This window comes from Chiroxiphia lanceolata, chromosome 17, assembly GCF_009829145.1.
Source record: "Chiroxiphia lanceolata isolate bChiLan1 chromosome 17, bChiLan1.pri, whole genome shotgun sequence".
NCBI lineage: Eukaryota > Metazoa > Chordata > Aves > Passeriformes > Pipridae > Chiroxiphia > Chiroxiphia lanceolata.
Genome location: NC_045653.1, coordinates 7,725,716 through 7,743,011, shown reverse-complemented (window position 1 = coordinate 7,743,011; position 17,296 = coordinate 7,725,716). Strand labels below are relative to the sequence as shown.

At 41.5% G+C, this 17,296-nt stretch overlaps 1 protein-coding gene across 9 annotated transcripts in view; it reads left to right on the top strand.

The window, feature by feature from the left end:
* The window catches only part of LOC116795388 (serine/threonine-protein phosphatase 4 regulatory subunit 1-like), a 33,500-nt gene that overhangs the window by 7,405 nt on the left and 8,799 nt on the right, over nucleotides 1–17,296 (top strand). For 7 of the 9 annotated variants that reach the window (XM_032705080.1, XM_032705079.1, XM_032705076.1 and 4 more), the window contains 14 exons: nucleotides 1,110–1,217; nucleotides 2,365–2,430; nucleotides 3,011–3,169; nucleotides 3,544–3,737; nucleotides 4,068–4,492; nucleotides 5,180–5,412; nucleotides 6,336–6,428; nucleotides 6,923–7,108; nucleotides 7,381–7,542; nucleotides 8,121–8,221; nucleotides 9,382–9,502; nucleotides 10,204–10,338; nucleotides 11,047–11,188; nucleotides 11,923–16,398. In XM_032705080.1, coding sequence (XP_032560971.1) covers nucleotides 1,110–1,217; nucleotides 2,365–2,430; nucleotides 3,011–3,169; nucleotides 3,544–3,737; nucleotides 4,068–4,492; nucleotides 5,180–5,412; nucleotides 6,336–6,428; nucleotides 6,923–7,108; nucleotides 7,381–7,542; nucleotides 8,121–8,221; nucleotides 9,382–9,502; nucleotides 10,204–10,338; nucleotides 11,047–11,188; nucleotides 11,923–12,077 — 2,280 coding nt within the window. In that variant the 3' untranslated portion in view covers nucleotides 12,078–16,398. The remainder of the gene's footprint in view (nucleotides 1–1,109; nucleotides 1,218–2,364; nucleotides 2,431–3,010; nucleotides 3,170–3,543; nucleotides 3,738–4,067; nucleotides 4,493–5,179; nucleotides 5,413–6,335; nucleotides 6,429–6,922; nucleotides 7,109–7,380; nucleotides 7,543–8,120; nucleotides 8,222–9,381; nucleotides 9,503–10,203; nucleotides 10,339–11,046; nucleotides 11,189–11,922; nucleotides 16,399–17,296) is intronic. The other 2 variants (XM_032705074.1, XM_032705075.1) reach the window with 2 other exon arrangements.

The window sequence follows — 17,296 nt, the reverse complement described above, 5'->3', positions numbered from 1 at the left end:
GTAAAATATTTTACCAGCTAGATTTTCCTCTTCCTTGTTTGGGAGTTGGGAATTGCTTAGGCAGTTTTCCAGGATGACATCTGAGCACCAGATGCCTTTTAGGAGTTGGAAAATTTGTAGAAAAGTCCTTGAATGGTGTTTTCCTTCGTTCTTATTTAGCATTCTGTTAAAAAGGCAAACATTTATTCCTAGAAAGGAATGAAGCTTATTTTTTGTGGAGGTAGAAAGCTCCAACATCTTTTGAAAAATAAAAATAGATGAGTACTGTTAATCTGATAACACTTGTGTAAGCATTAAACTGCTGTTGCTGTGGGCAGAGCAGTTGAGTAGGAAGGTGCATGGGAGCCCCTTGCTTTTTCCTGTTACAAATATAAGAATTACAGAAACTTATCCCAGAAATTGGGAACTGAAAGAAAACACAGAGTCCAAAGCACCTGATTTTTCACAGCAGAAACATGGTTTGTAATGGTAGTGAAAATGTTACTAACTTCCTTTAACTGTGCACTGTTAACTCCTGAAATTCCTGAGGATCAGTCCTGTACAGCGTGCATTAGCTCACATATATACCTAGTTTTTCTTGCACTCCCTTTTCTCTCCTGTTGTATGGCAAACTTGTGTTTTATTTTGGTGTCTGAGCCTATAAAGACCTGGGACTGTGCATGTTTTTAAGTATCTGAACAATCCTGCTAAAGCCCAATGTCTTCCTTGCATGCTGAAGTATGAGATATTTCTAATGTGCTTAAAAAGTGTGGGGTTTATAAGTGCAGTGGGATTTTTGTCTTCTCTGTACAAAATCCCAGTGTATGCCCCATTGTAAACACCTTGAAAACAAATACATTAATGAAAGTCTATTTAATGAGATAAAAGACAATGAATTACATGCAGAAATGTTGTGTTCAGGCACAGTGGCATAGAATGATTTAAAATAAAAACTATAATTGTCTTTCACATGAAACAGGTGTATGAAAACATGAATAATACGTAACAGTTAAATCTATCTGGCTTTTGCTGTCTTGCTCTCTGAGGTAATTTTTTTGAGGAATATTTGGCTGTGTGTACAAGCTTTATAATTTTCTTCTCCTTCCACACATCCCTTTCCTGGTTTTCAGATAATCTGTAAAATGGCCTCTATGTTGAGCAGAACAACAGTTGAGCACATGCTGCTTCCTCGTTTCTGTGAACTGTGCAGTGATGGCAAATTGTTTCAAGTCCGAAAGGTTGGTGTGTTTCCAACTCTTAAGCTACCTAAAAGTGAAACTTGCATGTTGCTGTTCAAATCCCTTCCTAAATAATTTAGTCATTACTTTAGCTGATGAACTCTGAAAGCATCTGGAAGAGCAGTTTTTATTTATTGGCACAGTTATAGCTTCTGTGGTGCAGTAAAGAAATGGATACCAGACCTTGGTGAATAGCTTTGGTCCAGCAGTTAAACTGGTCTTGCACATTTAATAGTTTTGCACAACTTTTTTTTTAAAGCTGCTGTGAGTGGTTATAGGATGCAAACAAATTACCTCATCTCTACCATCTCGTTTAAACCAGAAATTCAAAAATAACAGACATTTGAGACATCCTTCCTTTAATTTTTTTTTTTTTATCTGTTGCTGTTGAAAGGAGAAATCCCAGAAGTGTAATACTTTAATTCATGTTTGAGTACAAAAGGAAACTTGTAGCATAAGAAGTCTTAAAATATTTGAGTAGACTTAAGGGTCACGCAGAGCTGCAGCTTGGTCTGTAACATAAGCTGCATTTGTTGGAATTTGAGCTGCATTATAGCCTTGTAAATAAGCACATAAAGTGAATAGAATGAGTATTAACACAGTCCCATCTCAATTGATTTCAGATTTTAGCAACATCTTTTTCCAGCATGAGGGGATGTCCCTTTTGCCTTAATTATAGCTTCTCTAATGGCCTGGAAATGGCACTAACTTGAGCCCTTGATTAAACTTTGCCTCAGCAAAATACTTAAGCCACCTTGAGCCAGGATAGTTCTGTCAGTACACCTAAGTCCTGACCCCGGTATCATGTGTTACCCTGCTTTGGGTTTGACAGCTGCTGCTCAAAGTAATTTAAACTTTCAAGCAGGCTTATTGTCCCTTCTGTGGTTACTGAAGTAGATGATGCTCTTAGTGCAGAAACCTTTGTCACTATTGATTTCCAGGGCATGTGGTGTGTGGACACTGCATGGAACAAGTCTTTGTTTGGGATGAGTTAATGTTACACACTGTAGTTACAGGGCTGAAATTTGAATAGTCCGAACACGTGCAGTTGTTTTGTGGGATAAATAATCCATGGGGAAGTTGATGATAATAAAACTAATGCCCTTGAAAGAGACACAGTGTTATTAATGGCTTTTTTATTTCTTAGATTTGTGCAGCTAATTTTGGTGACATTTGTAATGCAGTTGGGCAAGAAGCCACAGAAAGACTGCTGGTATGTAAAACCAAATCAATTTACAAGACCTGTATTTCTCAGTTCAAAAAGTTTAATAATGTGCTCTTTTATTGTCTTGTCTATAAATTATTTAGCATGCATGCTTTTTTTTGATTGATTAGGTTAAGGCCTTGGTTGCAATTATATAGCAAAACTGGGAATGAAGAGAAATGCAAAGTTCTTGTTTTGCAAAACATGTTTAAAAATGTAATTGACAGCAAATGTATATATTTTTATATACATATACACACACTTTAGAATTACTGACTCACTCTTTTTTTCCCAGAACTAGATAATCAATCAAGTCCTGATTTCAGGAAAAACAGGCCATTAATAATTCTTTCTATTCTTCCTTATTAGATATAATTATACATAAAATCCTAGTGGATTAAATGGGAGAGAGCTAGTTTTTTTCCCAATTCCTTCAATTAGTATATGTATTTAACCTGTCCCTCTTTCTTCTGTTCTTCACTTTGTTCTCTCAAGTTGTGTTTGTGTCCAGTTTTCAGACAAATACCGTGATATTGCTGCAGACAGTGTTTAGCCTTTAATTAGTCTTGGTTTTGCTTATTTTTGGCAGATTCCCAAGTTCTTTGAGCTCTGTTCTGACAGTGTCTGGGGGATGAGGAAAGCCTGTGCTGAGTGCTTCATGGCAGTGTCCTACACCACGTCCCCAGAGGTTCGCAGGAGCAAACTGTCCCCCCTGTTCATCAGCCTCATCAGTGACACCTGCAGATGGGTGAGTAACTCACCCTGGAATTGGTGCATCTTCCCAGACACATCCTGGGAAATAATGGGCAAGTCAGAAGTGTGCTCTAGAACTCTAAATACACTTCTGAGAGAAGGTTGCTTGTGTTAAATAGATTGAAGTAGACAGGGATGTCCTTCAAATTTATAACTTTTAAAAGATTTCTGTACAGTGATTGTAGCTACATGATTGATATTCTAACACCCTTTGCTTAGGTGGCACTTATTTGGTACTTGGTTGTATTTTGTATTAAATGAAGCTGTTACAGTAAGAACCAATTGGTTCTTACTAAAAAATTGCACCAGATTTTCATTTTTCAACTCTGTGGGAGCTGATGAAGCCTGACTGTTCTTGCACCCCCCCAGGTTCGTCAGGCTGCTTTTCAGTCTCTTGGCCCATTTATTTCTACCTTTGCAAACCCTTCAAGTGCTGGGCTTTACATTCGAGAAGATGGGACACTGAGTATCCGACCACCAGCACAAGATGTGAATTCCAATTCCTGTCAGCCAAGCAACAATGTCACTTTAATGTCCTCCAGTGCAAATGCTACATTGTCCAGGTAAATCGTGGGAAAACGGGTGGTGTAGTGGCAGGGATTAAAAGAACTTAATTGGTTTTGTTGCTTGTCAAGGCTAAAGATCTCAGTTTGAGAATATAGTTCTAGAAAAGAAGTGAGATCACACATTTGAGTGTAGCCAGTTTATTGAAAAATTCACTTTGCCTTCACCGGAGGGTAAAGGGAAAACTGGTGCAGTAAAGCATAGTGGTAACATAAATTCTGTCTTTCTGTAGAGAAAAGCTTCTGTTGTTGCTGGTGTCTTTTATGAATTATTTCACTGAAAACCTGCTGTTACAGAGTATTTCAGTAAGTGTGTGTGTCTGTTACCAGCTCAGAACAACCAATGGAAATCAAACCAGAAGCACCGACTGAGGAGATTTCAGCAGAAGTGAACACAAAGCTTTCTGAGAACCTGAATAAAGACACGCGGGAAGAAGGTTCAGATTGTTGTGCCAGTCCTGGAGATGTGTCTTGCCTGTCTCAGGGTTCCAGAGCTGGTGCTGGTGTCCCTGAGGTGACCAAGGACAGCAGTATCCCTGGAATGCCCTCGAGGTCTGGCGAGGACGTGTTCAACACGTTCCTGTACTGGCGCCCTCCTCTGCCTGACATCACTCGGGAGCTGGAGCTGTTCCAGCTCAAGACTGAGAAGCACAACGAGAGCTGTTCTGGTCCATGCAATAACTGTGTTGCTAGTAGTGAAATAAAAAAGGTTCTAGAAAGCTTACAAGAGCACATAGATGATCCAGATGTTCAAGGTGAGACTCTGTAGTAGTAAAATCATGTTTTCTCTGAGCCGATTTTCTCCTGGCCTTTACAAAACCCCTGACTGCTTTTTAATTGACTTGGTGTTCACAGGGTGATGAGCCTTCCTTGAGCAGTAAATTGTAGTAGAAGGTTATGCAACAGCCTTTTTCATAAGACCTGAGTTATTTCTAGAACAGCTGGGGAAGTGTTCCTGGCTTCTATTTGCACAAGAAATAAATTGATCTCACTACAAAAGGGAAAAGAGCTTGTTAAAGACAGTTTTAACAGATTCCAAATACTGTAGGTACTGTGGTTTTAGTGACAGTGCTGCCTGTGATCAGCTGAATTCATCTAATACTTGGCTGAGAATGGCCCTAATTCCAAATTATCCCTCCATAGCCACCCAATATAGGCCCATTGTGGAACACATTGAAGTGATAATGGCCTGGTAGTGGGGTCTGAGGGTGTTTCCTGGACCAAATCCATCTTTGTCATCCATAGTCAACTCAGTTTCTTGTTTCACCAAGTCTCTTGAGTGCTCCAGAGTAAGAGGCCTTTTCCTTCCAAGAGCAAATGTTTGTGAGCACACCATTTCTGTGCAGCTCATACTGGGCTTCTTTTTTCAGATGAGTTAATTATAAGTTTAATGCTTTTAAATGCAGAAGGGAGACTAAATAGTCATTGTTTGTGTTATACAGCTCAGGTCCAAGTGTTGTCTGCTGCTCTCAGAGCTGCTCAGTTTGATTCTGTTGGTGACTATGAGACCAAAAAAATGGAAGAAAGCAGTGGCAATCTTCAGAACAAAACCATTTCAGATGAAGCAGCTGTTTCAGATGCTGCCTGCACCCAGGTGCAGGAGGACACTCCCTCATCCCCTGCCTGCCAGGAGAGCATCAGTGACCAGTCAGCCACCAGTCCGCTGGAAAGCACAGTAAGTAACTTTTGTGCTCCACGTGTGAAAGGAATTCCTGCCTGCACGAGTCCTGGGTGGGTTTGTGCAGTCCCTGCCATAACTGACCCACTTCTGATCCAAAGCCCTTGAACATTACTAGGCCACAGCTATCACCTTCTACTTACTCTGATTAAAGAAGAAAAGCCAGTGAGGGCTGTCATTTCTGTTTGCACCCAGATGACCCAGGAGTTAGTTTGGCAGGAGTCTTGCAGGATTTTTCCTGATCAAATGTAGCAAGTACAGTCTCACCTCTTCCTGTAATGGATCTAATTTTAGTCTTTTATCTCTAGACAGGAGGCTGAATCAGGTGGTGACACACACGCAGTTCCTGGTTACTATTTGTTGATTACAACATACAATTAGGAGTAAAAGGAATTGTTTGCACAGTATTTAATCATGCTGGAGCTAAGGGTGAAATAAAAAGACAAGCAGCTTGTCCATGAACAAAAATTGGACATAAAACTTGTATGAACAAAAATGTAAAATACCGTGTGAACTTTGGAGCTTTGTGTGGTTTTGTTCTTTCAAACTTTTAGTTCTTTTGAAGGTTTTTGTTGATATTTGGGGAGAAGAATTCCCAAATAACAGATTTGGGAATTTCCATCAGTTTGTCCTAAAATATCTTTTAAATAATATTTATTTTTAATTATGATCAGAATTAGATTAAATCTAACTCCTGCTGCCCTTGTTGCTGCCATGGTCTGTGGTGTTTGCCTCGGTGTACAGCTCTGTTGTCTCTTTGTATTTGCATAAACACACTGAACAAGGCTCTGCCTGTGCAAAGCTCTGCCTGCAAAAGGCTGTTCTGATCTGAGCTGCATTGTCCTGCTGTGTGATGCTTTGAAATATCCCAAACAGCACCAAGTCTCATTCATTTCACTACCTAGTATCTCCTTTTCCAGGACTCAGAGGAACAACACAGAGGAACCAGTGTATTTTTAAGGAAAGAGCAAGAAAACGATCCACCGTTTGAAGATGACAAGTCAAAATTCCAGGTGATTAAAATAGCATCTAATGGCTTTAGCGGAGTGCTGGCTACAGTTCATCTTACCCCTAATGCAGTGATGTGCAAGGGATCAGTTGCAGAATGTGAAGGAATGCTCTGGGATTTGAGGGGAACCCTGTTTTAAATGAGAAAATTAAAAACATTCTGTTGCCTTTTTGGTGCCTTTGAGGCAACCTGTGCAGCCAAGGCAGGCACTGACTGTGCTGTGTTGTCACTGATTTACTCTTTGTCTTCAGCAAAGAAGAAATTTTCAGCTTGGTTGATGCAGTGTGTTGATGAAGTAATAATGACTGTTCCTTGCTGACTGCTCTGTCCCAAAGAGAGGAGAAAGAAGGGTTGGGGTCGTGCCCTTGGGGAAGGTCCCCCATGCAGGGGTGCGTTGCTGCCGGTGGGTTGGGAGCAAGAGAACTGCAGCACAACAGGTGTATTTTCTTTCTGCCCTTGAATTCCCATGTGTGTCACTGATTCCCTGTCTCTCTCCAGGATATCATCCCTCAGCCCTTACTGGACCAGTACCTGTCCATGACTGACCCCGCTCGAGCCCAGACTGTGGACACGGAGATCGCCAAGCACTGCGCCTACAGCCTGCCCGGGGTGGCCCTGACACTGGGCAGGCAGAACTGGCACTGCCTCAAGGACACCTACGAGACACTGGCCTCAGATGTACAGGTAAAGAAAAAGAAGGTTGGTAGTGATAAATCAGAAGTTTGAGGAACTTTTTTGTTCGCTTTGCTGCACTGAAGTTATTATAAGATCATATAATTTCTTATAAGGGATTAAATATGCACTAAAAATACAAAATTTGAGACTTAAATCAGACTTTGTACTGCTGTGTAACCAGCCCTGTTTGTTCTGCTCCGTCGATCCCCACACAGGTGTAGTTCAAAAGCCTGTGTGTTTGTTTGGTGCCTGATGTAGTTCCCTTGTTGCCCTGTTTGCAGTGGAAGGTGCGTCGGACTCTGGCTTTCTCCATCCACGAGCTGGCAGTGATCCTGGGGGATCAGCTCACAGCTGCTGATCTGGTGCCAATTTTCAATGGATTCCTGAAAGACCTGGATGAAGTGCGGATCGGTGTCCTCAAACATCTGTATGACTTCCTGAAGGTAGGGAAGTACAATTAATTTCTTCATGAACATTTTTTCCTGACTCCATTATATCGAGAGTTTTCTAATGAGCTCTGCATGTATCAGGATCTAATTAATGTTTAGTTTTGTACAAAGCTGCCATTTTGTGTGTGTCTCTATTCCTTTTTTAATGTGCCTCACTTCTCTTTTGTCTCATAACCCAACAAAACATCAAAACTGAAAACCCTTTGTAAATGTGGTTGTAAATGCTGCTGGCTGTTGTAAAGGAATTAGTATTTTGGGCAGTCCAACTGGAAAGTTGGCCCAGTAGCAATTTATGTTTGGGGCTGGGAGAGAAGAGAGCAGATCCTGGTGGGTAATACACACAAATCCTTAGTTTTTGGTGCCCAGAGATGGTGCTTTGATGGGTGTCCTTGCCTTATTGTACTTTTTTGGGTGTCAGTCTTGTGTGTCCAGGCACTCAACTGATTGTGCACAGTTTTAGGAAGCATCTTGTCAATGGTCACTTGCTTTCAAGTAGGAAAATGCAAGAGAGAACCAGAGAACTGCAAGTATTGAGTTTTCCCAGTTTTACACTAGTCATGTTTCTCCTTTAGCTACTTCATGCAGACAAAAGGCGAGAGTATCTTTACCAGCTTCAAGAATTTGTGGTGACTGATAACAGCAGGAACTGGAGGTTTCGTTACGAGCTGGCAGAGTATGTAATCTTATTAACTTCTGGTTTTTAATCTGTATTACTAACTTGGAAATAGGCAGTTACATTCAGAGGTTAGCACCTCTGTTTGGGAGCTAAAATTTAAACTATTCTTTAGTAGTGAACTCAATTTAAAAGCCACTGGCTGTTAGGGTTGTTTTGGGGGAGCTGGGAGTGTTTGGGTTTTTTGATTTGTTTGTTTTTTGGTTTTTGTTTTTTGTTTGGTTTTTTTGTTGTTGTTGGGCGTTTTTTGTGTGTGTGGGGATTTGTGTTTTGTTTTGTTCAAGTTGTGTTGTAATCAAGTGTGATTGAAAGTTAAATGTGTGTGATTACACTAAAATGGAGATCTGGTTCACTGACAGCTAATGAAATATGACAATCTGATGAATACTATTTAGTGAGGTCTCAGAATTTATTTAGTTCGAGGCTCCCTTGCAAAGATCAGTGAAATGTATGGAAACAGTAATTTTTCTCGTGTGTGAGAAAGAAAAAACAGTTCTTAAAAAGTAAGTTTGTTAATTTGGTACTTCTAAATGGCTGTATAATGAAGGTAGAACAACATCCCACAGTTCTTTCTCTACAAGCCCTGTTGAATTTGCAGCACCTTGGTAGGCATAGTTTGGGACTCAAATCTGACCTTCACATTTGTAGTGTTGGTGTGTTTGGGCTGTTGAGGCCTCGCTGTCCCTCTGTAGTTTGTCACAACAAACAAGGACGTTCCACAGCAGTGCCCTGACCCCTAGTGGGGACCTGCTGCTGTTCTGTGCTGGCACTGCTGTGACTGCAGTGAGTCCTGTGAGCTTCTGAGGTACAAATTATTATCTGAAAGGCAGATTTCTACACTGAGGCAAATAGTCAGTGTTCACTTTGCAAGAATGTACAGGATATTGGTTTGAAGTTGCAAAAGAAACTTCTTGTTTTACTTACGGTTCTAGCTTTTGTTATTATTTGGGATAATTTTGATATATCGATACATGTAGTTTGGGTAACAGTTTCTCTTGGACTCCCCGATGGATTGAAGTGTGTGAAGAGAAGAACAAACTGCTCAGGGGCTCTGTAGTGACTGTGGTACCTCAGTGCTCCTTCCCCACGTGGAACAGATGCTGAATGGGAGCAGGCTGGTGCTGCAGCTGGGAGAGTTAATGATTTCCTTTGTGTTCCAGGCAGCTGATCCTGATCCTGGAGCTCTACAACCCCAACGATGTCTATGACTACCTGAGACACATTGCACTGACTCTCTGCTCCGATAAAGTCTCAGAAGTTCGGTGGATCTCCTTCAAACTGGTAGGGGATTGAGTTCACTTCCTGGCAGGAGAGCAGGAAATGATCCTGGAGAGGGGTATCTGCAATCACTGTTTTTTCAGACAAGTAGGGTGAATTGAGACATGTTTTGATAAATATGGTAAACAGTACAGAAAAGGGTGAAATTAAAAGTTTATAAAATATTTTGAGTTGTCCTCCTGCCACAGATATTAAAATCTTCCTCTGTGGTTGCATGTGAATGATAAATCTTTTCACCTGAATGAAAGCCAGCATGTATAAGATTTGGAAGAGCTTCCTCCAGTTCTGGGGGAAAAAGCCACAGCAAAACACAGAACAACCAACTACTGATCTTTCCTCAAAGTTGATTTAATTTATGAAATTCATGGCAATGCCATCATCCCATAGATGTCCTGAAGGAGTAGAAATATTCCTTCAGTCTCTTCCTTTTCTTCATAGCACCCTGTAAAGGGGCATTATTTTACTGCTGGTTTTAATTCTGGTGGTTTTTGGTTCAGGTGAACAAACAGCTTTTCTAAAGCTTGGGCTTTTTCCAGCATAAGCACAGGAATTTATTAAAACCTACAAGCACAGCTGACAGTGCTGTGTTTGGTGTCCCCTTGTAGAATTCAAATGAAATTATGGGGGGGTTTTTTAACTCTAAGGGCTGCAATTGAAGTCTCATCTCTTCTCTTTGTTCCTTTTTCCCTTGCTTTGCCCCACAGGTTGTAGCAATCCTCCAGAAGTTCTACACAAACAATGCAAATGCCCTGGGGTTAAATTTCATCAATGAACTTGTCGTGCGGTTCCGTCACAGCTCCAAGTGGGTTGGAAGACAAGCCTTTGCCTTCATTTGTCAGGTTGGAAAGTTCTCTCTCTGTTTCTGTGTGTACTGTGTCATTTGCAGCTGGTTTGGGCTTTAGCAGCAACGTGGGGAAAAACTAGAATTTGGACTCCCAATTTGTTTTGTCATTTTTGGGCTCTGCGATTCTGTGGGTTGACACGGCTGGTCCAGCTAAAGCTGTGTCTTTGTCTGGGGCTGTGCCTCCAGCTGCAGTAGCTGAGCCTTGGACTTCTGGTATCCCAGTGGCAAAGTCAAGAATTAAGTCCCAAACTGAGATGCATTTTTTTAAATATTTGGCCATGCAAGGATAAAGGGTGACAAGAGCTCTTCAAATTACCAATGGGTACTTGGTGTCAGGAACTATTTCCCTCTTTATTGCCACTTACCCACCCCCTCCAAACCAAAAATGCTTTATTCAGTAGCAATGAGGAGCAAGGGTTGAATGTTCAAAGGCAAAAGGGTGATGACAGCCAAGAGAGAAACATTTTCTAAAATATACTTGAAAGAAATTTGCTGTTGTTGGATCATCTTTGGCTGAACTTTGGAACAATAAGACATTATCAGAACAGGAGTTCAAAGGCTGTGCTTATTTCACCAACACGGGGTAGGGTGTAATTGTTCAGAGCTTTTTTTAATAGGCCAAATTAAGGTCAGGATGGAAAGAAATGGCACATAGTGTATTTTTAACACAAATCTTGCTTTCCTGTGCTGTGTCTGTCCCTAGGCCGTGGTGGAGGAGGAGTGTATGCCCGTGGACCAATTTGTGGAGCATTTACTGCCCAGTCTCCTGAGCCTTGCCTCAGATCCCGTGCCCAACGTCAGGGTCCTGCTTGCCAAGGCCCTCAGGCAGACACTACTGGAGAAAGGTGTGGTCATGAATTTCCTTGGAAAGGCCCAACATCCCGGGAATGCTGCTTTTCCTCTGCTCAGTTCATTGCAAGGCTCTTAAACAGGATCATGTGTTGTACTCTGGGATACTGCGTTTAACTTCGGACTGGAGAGTGTAGATTTAGGAATTTTAGGAGTGGCTTTACAGCCTTGGAATATGGGATGATTATCCCTAGAGGGCCTAGAAGTGGCTTTGTTAATCCAGCAGGACCCGCTTGGGGGCACTGTGGCCTCACCAACAGCGGCCGAGGCGGCTGCAGGGTTTGGGATCCATCGTGCTGCAGTTTCCTGAGTTACAATTCCTTAAAAACGACAAAAAAAAAAGGCAGCTGATCCCTGATTATTCAAAGGAAGATGCACAGAAATCTCCTCTCCTATCTTTTTTTCAAAATCAAGTATGGAGAAGGTTTTGGTTTGCATTGTACAGTGGCAGGTTCCTGAGCCTGCTTTTGCTCAGGGACATTTCTGTTTAGGGCTCAGCCAAAAGAATTTATCTTAGAAGTATTTAAGTACCTAATAAGATGAGTCAGAAGCAGCATATTTCTCCTTCTCTGTCAGCTTCCTTGGCTTCCTGTAGTTTCTTTAAGGAGACTATAAATTGAATAAGCTGCCCCAGATGTTTTTGGCATCCTCTGGATTTCTGCACTACCTATGCCTAGGGTTTGTTCTTTTGGATTTGATTAAAATTGTCTTTTTTCTTCCCTTATTCTAGCTTATTTTAAAAGTGTTGGCAATCCTCATCTAGAAGCTGCAGAAGAGACCATTCTGGCCCTGCAATCTGACAGAGATCAAGATGTGTCTTTCTTTGCCACCATAAAACTAAAACAGGGTAACATGGACAATATTACCATTGAAAAACAAAACTAACAAGTTGTTCTACAGCAGGACAGTTGTTCACTTTGTCGTGGTGTTGGTGTGAGTAATGTGGGCAGATAAGGTGGGTTCTGTCACCTGTTTGAGCAGGAAATGTTCCTGTCTTCATTTCATGACCTCGTTTCCTCTGCCCCGGTGTGTTTGATTCCCATGAGTAATCCCTTCTGGTTTTCCCTCTGTAAATGTGGGTGATAACTCTGATCTCACTTGCAGTTTAGTATTATCTGTAAAGTCTTACACCACACTCTGTGTTTCAGTGTTAATTGGAATTCACATTTCATTTTTTAACAAAACATTTCCAGTAGCACAAGGCTGCTACAAGCTTAAAATGGTTTCTGAATCTTAAAACCTGATTATAACAAACTCCCCTGAAGCTCTCCTTTCTTCACTTATACTGTGGTTTTTGTATTGTTTCAGCTATTGCATTTATTTGAAAAAAGTGTATATATGTGAATAGTTTTGAATTGTAACAAAAAATTAATGAACTGAATTCTGTATCAGTGGAAAAGCTCATAAAACATTTCATTTTTTAAAGTAGTTACACTGCTAGAATTAAGGCATGGGTCATTTTTACTTAATGTAATGTGATATTTTTCAAAGCACAGAGAGCTCAAGATTCTTTGTATATTGTGACATTTCCATTAATTTGTTACTTCTGAGCTACACTCTTACAGGTGTTAACAGTCATAACAACAGCCCTGTTATTTCTTGACCACCCTCACAGGTCAGTTGGTGTTACTGCTGACTCTCCTGGGGTAGGGAGACTGTAGATTTCCCAAGTGGAAAGTTCCTCATTCTGCCCCAGAAAAGGTCACTTGAGGGATTCAGTTCCTGCAACACATCCTGTGTCTGTACAGGGGTGTTACAGAAGGTTACAGGCTTCACTTTGTTTGTTTTACTCACCTCGTTTAACAAACACCTTTCAACCTGCCCGGTGTTTAAATCCCAAACAGCTTTTCCTGAGAAACAAAGGACCTCTAAATTCTGAAAACCCCCAGATCAGAAGTGTTCCAGGGAAAGGTGTGACACAGTTTGCTCTGTAACTTCTGTGGATTGTTTGGGAAGGTTTGGGGCAAACCCCAACTGAAGGTTACTGAAGGTAAGGTGAGGCAGGGTGTCTTCTGTGTCCTGAGACAGGGGCTCTGGAAGAAAGGGAAAATGCACAGGTGGAGCAGAGTTGTGTTGGGAAAATTGAGTAACTTCACACAGTTGGAAAAATGATAAAGCCAATACTTTTGCTGGGCCCTGTCTTCTCCTGGGTCCCAAATCTGCAATAATGTGTGGCCTGGGGGGAAAAAAAAAAAGCCATTTTTATAGTGGGGATTGAAACTATCCTGTTCCAAAACTAATGCTTGAATACTAAAGAAATGGCTCCACGTGGTGACAGTTACTGGCTGAGGAGGGTCCTTTCTCCTGCACAAACCTGTGTGAGTGTCTCCCCTCTCACCCACGTCAGCCAGAGTTCACGTGGGGAAGGTTGTTACAGCAGTGGCTGTTTTGGTTGGGTTTGAATGGGGCTTGTCTGCAATACAAGTAGGTTCCTCAGCTGGGTTCTGTGTTTTGGGAGGGCTCAGTTTTGGGTAAGTTAACTGCTCATGTATTATATGATCTGTACAGTATTTGTAACAAGTGATTTCCTTGTGAGATCACAAACTGCTCTTTGGGAGCTGCAGGCAGAACTATACCACTGCTACTGCAGCAAACAGTGTAAACTCTGTAAACTCTTTAATGTTCTACATTTAATTTTTTACAGATTTTTTTTTTATAATTTAAAACAAATACTTCTTCAGTACAGACTTTTTATGATTGCAATTTCTTAACAAAAAGACCCCTCAAGTTAATTTTTTCTAGTTCTAATATCTTTTTCTAATGCTGGCATTATACTGGTATTTTCTAACAGTTCAGATTTTCTAAGGCCTTTCTGACAAGGTTTGACTTCTGTTTTTTATTATCAGTTCATTAAATTTCTCAGCACTGAACAGATTTTTTTTTTTAAAGTGTGTGTATATGTAAGTATGTTTGAAATATACTGTATATAAATTAAATACCTTGAACATAACCCAACCCAGGTTTCTGTTTGTCAGATCACCTTAAATAGTTTCCTTGACTTGCAATAATCCACTGGAAAACACAAGCTTCCATATGTTTTAGCATGTTTGGTTAGTGTTCACTGGGAGTTTTTGACTAGAATGTGTGTAAAGGGTAAGCCACCAGCCATAAAAGTTCACTAAAAGGCTAAACAAAGCTCCTTGTTTTTAACAATATTCTGGTACCTCTCTGGCTCCCAAATTCCTGTCAGTTTTGAACGATATGATTTCAGTGGAGAGTTTTAAAACCTTCTTTTGCAACTTTACACTTGCATGTACTAACAGGGGCCATCACAGTTTTGGGGTGGGTTTTTTGCAGACTGTGCGGGTCTGTTAAACAGATTTACCCTCTACAAGTTTGTCTTTTTGGTTGAGTTTTAAACTAGAGGTGGTTTCAGCATGACTAAGGCTGCACTTTACATCTTGTACAGGACAAATGTGTGCAATGGGTACAGGGGGGTGTTCATGGAGTTCTCTGGGCTCTTCAGTTATGCAAAAGCCAGATGGAGCGAAGGTAGAATTTCACAACAGCAGTAAGAACAGAACTCTCCATTTCTAGCTAAGGAACGTGACAGTAGCAGTGGTGGGTGCAATATTGCTTGGATGCTGTAGGAAATGGTCAGGCCCTTGTGATCCAAAGGATTCCAGCCCCCTGGTGTCACTGGTCCCCGTGTGACGTCCCCGTGGCATCGCTCGGCTGTGTCTGTGCACGGTGGTGTTTAGAACCCGGTTAAGTGGGGACACTCTGGAAGTGTCTCTTGTTTGTCAGAGTAAAGAATACTATGTAACTTTCTATTTGTATTTATCTCAATAAATCTGTGACTGTTTTATAAACCAACCTGTGGTAAACGGCTTTTGTCATGGGTGAGATGGGAGTGTATTCTGTGGGTTAATGAAACATCTCTCAGGTGTCTGACCAAGGCTGAATGTGGAATTTTCATACTGAGAAGTAAAAAAAATCCATTAGATATCCAAAGATGTGAATTAGCTCTCCCTGCATTTTTTCCTTGAAGTGAGCGTGCTGAAAGTGCTTCAACTTATCCTGATGGCTGGAAAATAGTTGCATTATTTTAATTCAGCTGTCTGCCATTTTACATTTCACTTTCTCAACAAGAGGTGGTTTTGTATAGATAGGAGAAACAACACAAAGTATGCATAAAATCCTTTTTCTTGGTTATCTTAAAACACCATTAGAAGGTCGAGGTTGTCTGTTCTTGGGTGTTCCTGTGAGGCCAAGGGACTTGTCTGTGTTAAGAGAATCAGAGGCAGAAACTGTTTCATATCCCTGTGTATTAAATGTTCTCCCTACCCAGGTGTAAAGCAGGAAACGGAAGGATGTGCCCCAAGAACAAAGGGTTCTTTGAAATGAAAGGTGTGTTGGCATAAGAGCCCCACAGAAAGATTGGTGACACTGTTGTTTTTTTTTTCAAGTAACCTCCCCGTCTTTATTTTTAAGAAATAACCATTTAGCTTCCTCTTACAGCTGAGAAAACCACTGTGGAAGATGCAGCCCAACATGGAAATGGTTTTGCAGGAGGAACAGCAGCATGAGCACCTGACAATTGCTCCTAAGAGGCCTCTGCAGCAACACTGCAGAACTGATGTTTGGGTTTATTACCAATAAAAGCTCTTCCTGGGAAGGATGTGATACAGGACTGTTTCCTCAGGTAGCCTGGGTTTAGGAGCTGTCTCTGGAATTGAGGCCCAAAGTCTTGGCTGCCTCCTGTGGAGTCTGGGCTCACATGGCCAGTGCTGTGTGTCCTCTTACCCCAAAAGCTCAGGTCAGCTTCCAATAGATTTAAGAAAAGGTCAAGAACTGCAAAAAGGAACGATTTCTAGATGATTTTGTGGGACTTAATAGCTACAGATGAAAGGAAAAGCCAAAATAATGTCCACTCCAAGGGGTGGCTAAGAGTAAATATCATTAGAGAGTAGAGAATCAAGATGGGGCAGAGTAACAGGAGACAGGCAGGGATGATGTAGCTGATCCAGGGGGATTTATGTAGTGTGCAAACACCCCTTGGTTGATACCTAAAAAGAATGGCACTAACAGGTCTGTGTTTATTCTGCAGAGCCCACCTGGGAATTACTGAGGACTTCACGGGCACCACACAGAGTTCCTGGGAGCAGAGCAGAGCAAGGGATGGGTGGTGCTCAGAGCTGCCCTGGAACTGGCTGTGGCCAGCACAGAAGTCGTGTGGGAAGTGCCAAGTTTCTCCTGAGACATGGTAATGCTCTTGGAACAATCCTTCTCTGGCACAGCAAACCCCCTTCTTGCTTCCCAGGCCACAGAATTGCCCCCAAATGGCCTCGTGTATTCAGTGTTTGAGGTGGGGAGTGTGTTGAGCACAGCAGTGCTGAGGTGGGCTTGGAGACAGGAATAACAGGATCTTTTACAATGAGCCATTTATTGATGGGACTTCCCTGCCTGTGGGGTAATATAACTTCTTAGCTCAGGGAATTTTTGAACAGAAAGAAAGAGAAGCTTCTTGTTGTACCTGTTCCATATTTACCAATAGACACCAGTGGTGCAGAACACTGACAATCCTTACATTCACTTCTTAAAGTGACCCAAATGGACATAAGTTGTTAAATGCCAGAGCACTTACAGCTTGTAAAACCCAACAGACATCAGGAAACTGGTACTGATTGGGCTCTTACATGTTTTCCTCTTGCTTAGGAAAGAGAATTGTAGTCAGCTTGCAATCTCCCTGACATTGTTCATAAAGGAAGCAGACAAAAAGTACCAATGAAACAGAAGGGCTGCAATTTAGTTAATTTATGCAAAACACAATCAGCATTCAAACTGGGAGTTACCAAGCAGATATGTATTGATAGAAAAGCCAAAATATTCTCTGTGCATAACTTGTGAAATGTTAAAACAGAATTTCAGGAGACTCCTGGAACTCCCATAACTATAGGCCAGAGAAGATGCAGCAGTGAATTCTACCACTGCCAAATTCCCGAGGAGTGCAGGGGCACTGATTTAATCCCTGACACCTCAGGCTGGACCAGCTCTGCTGGGACACAGGAGCTGGTATCAGTAAGGAAAAACAAACAGCTTTTTCAGGAGAGGGATTAGAAGGGAGGGTGATTGCTTATAAAAGATGATTGCAAAGGATCCGT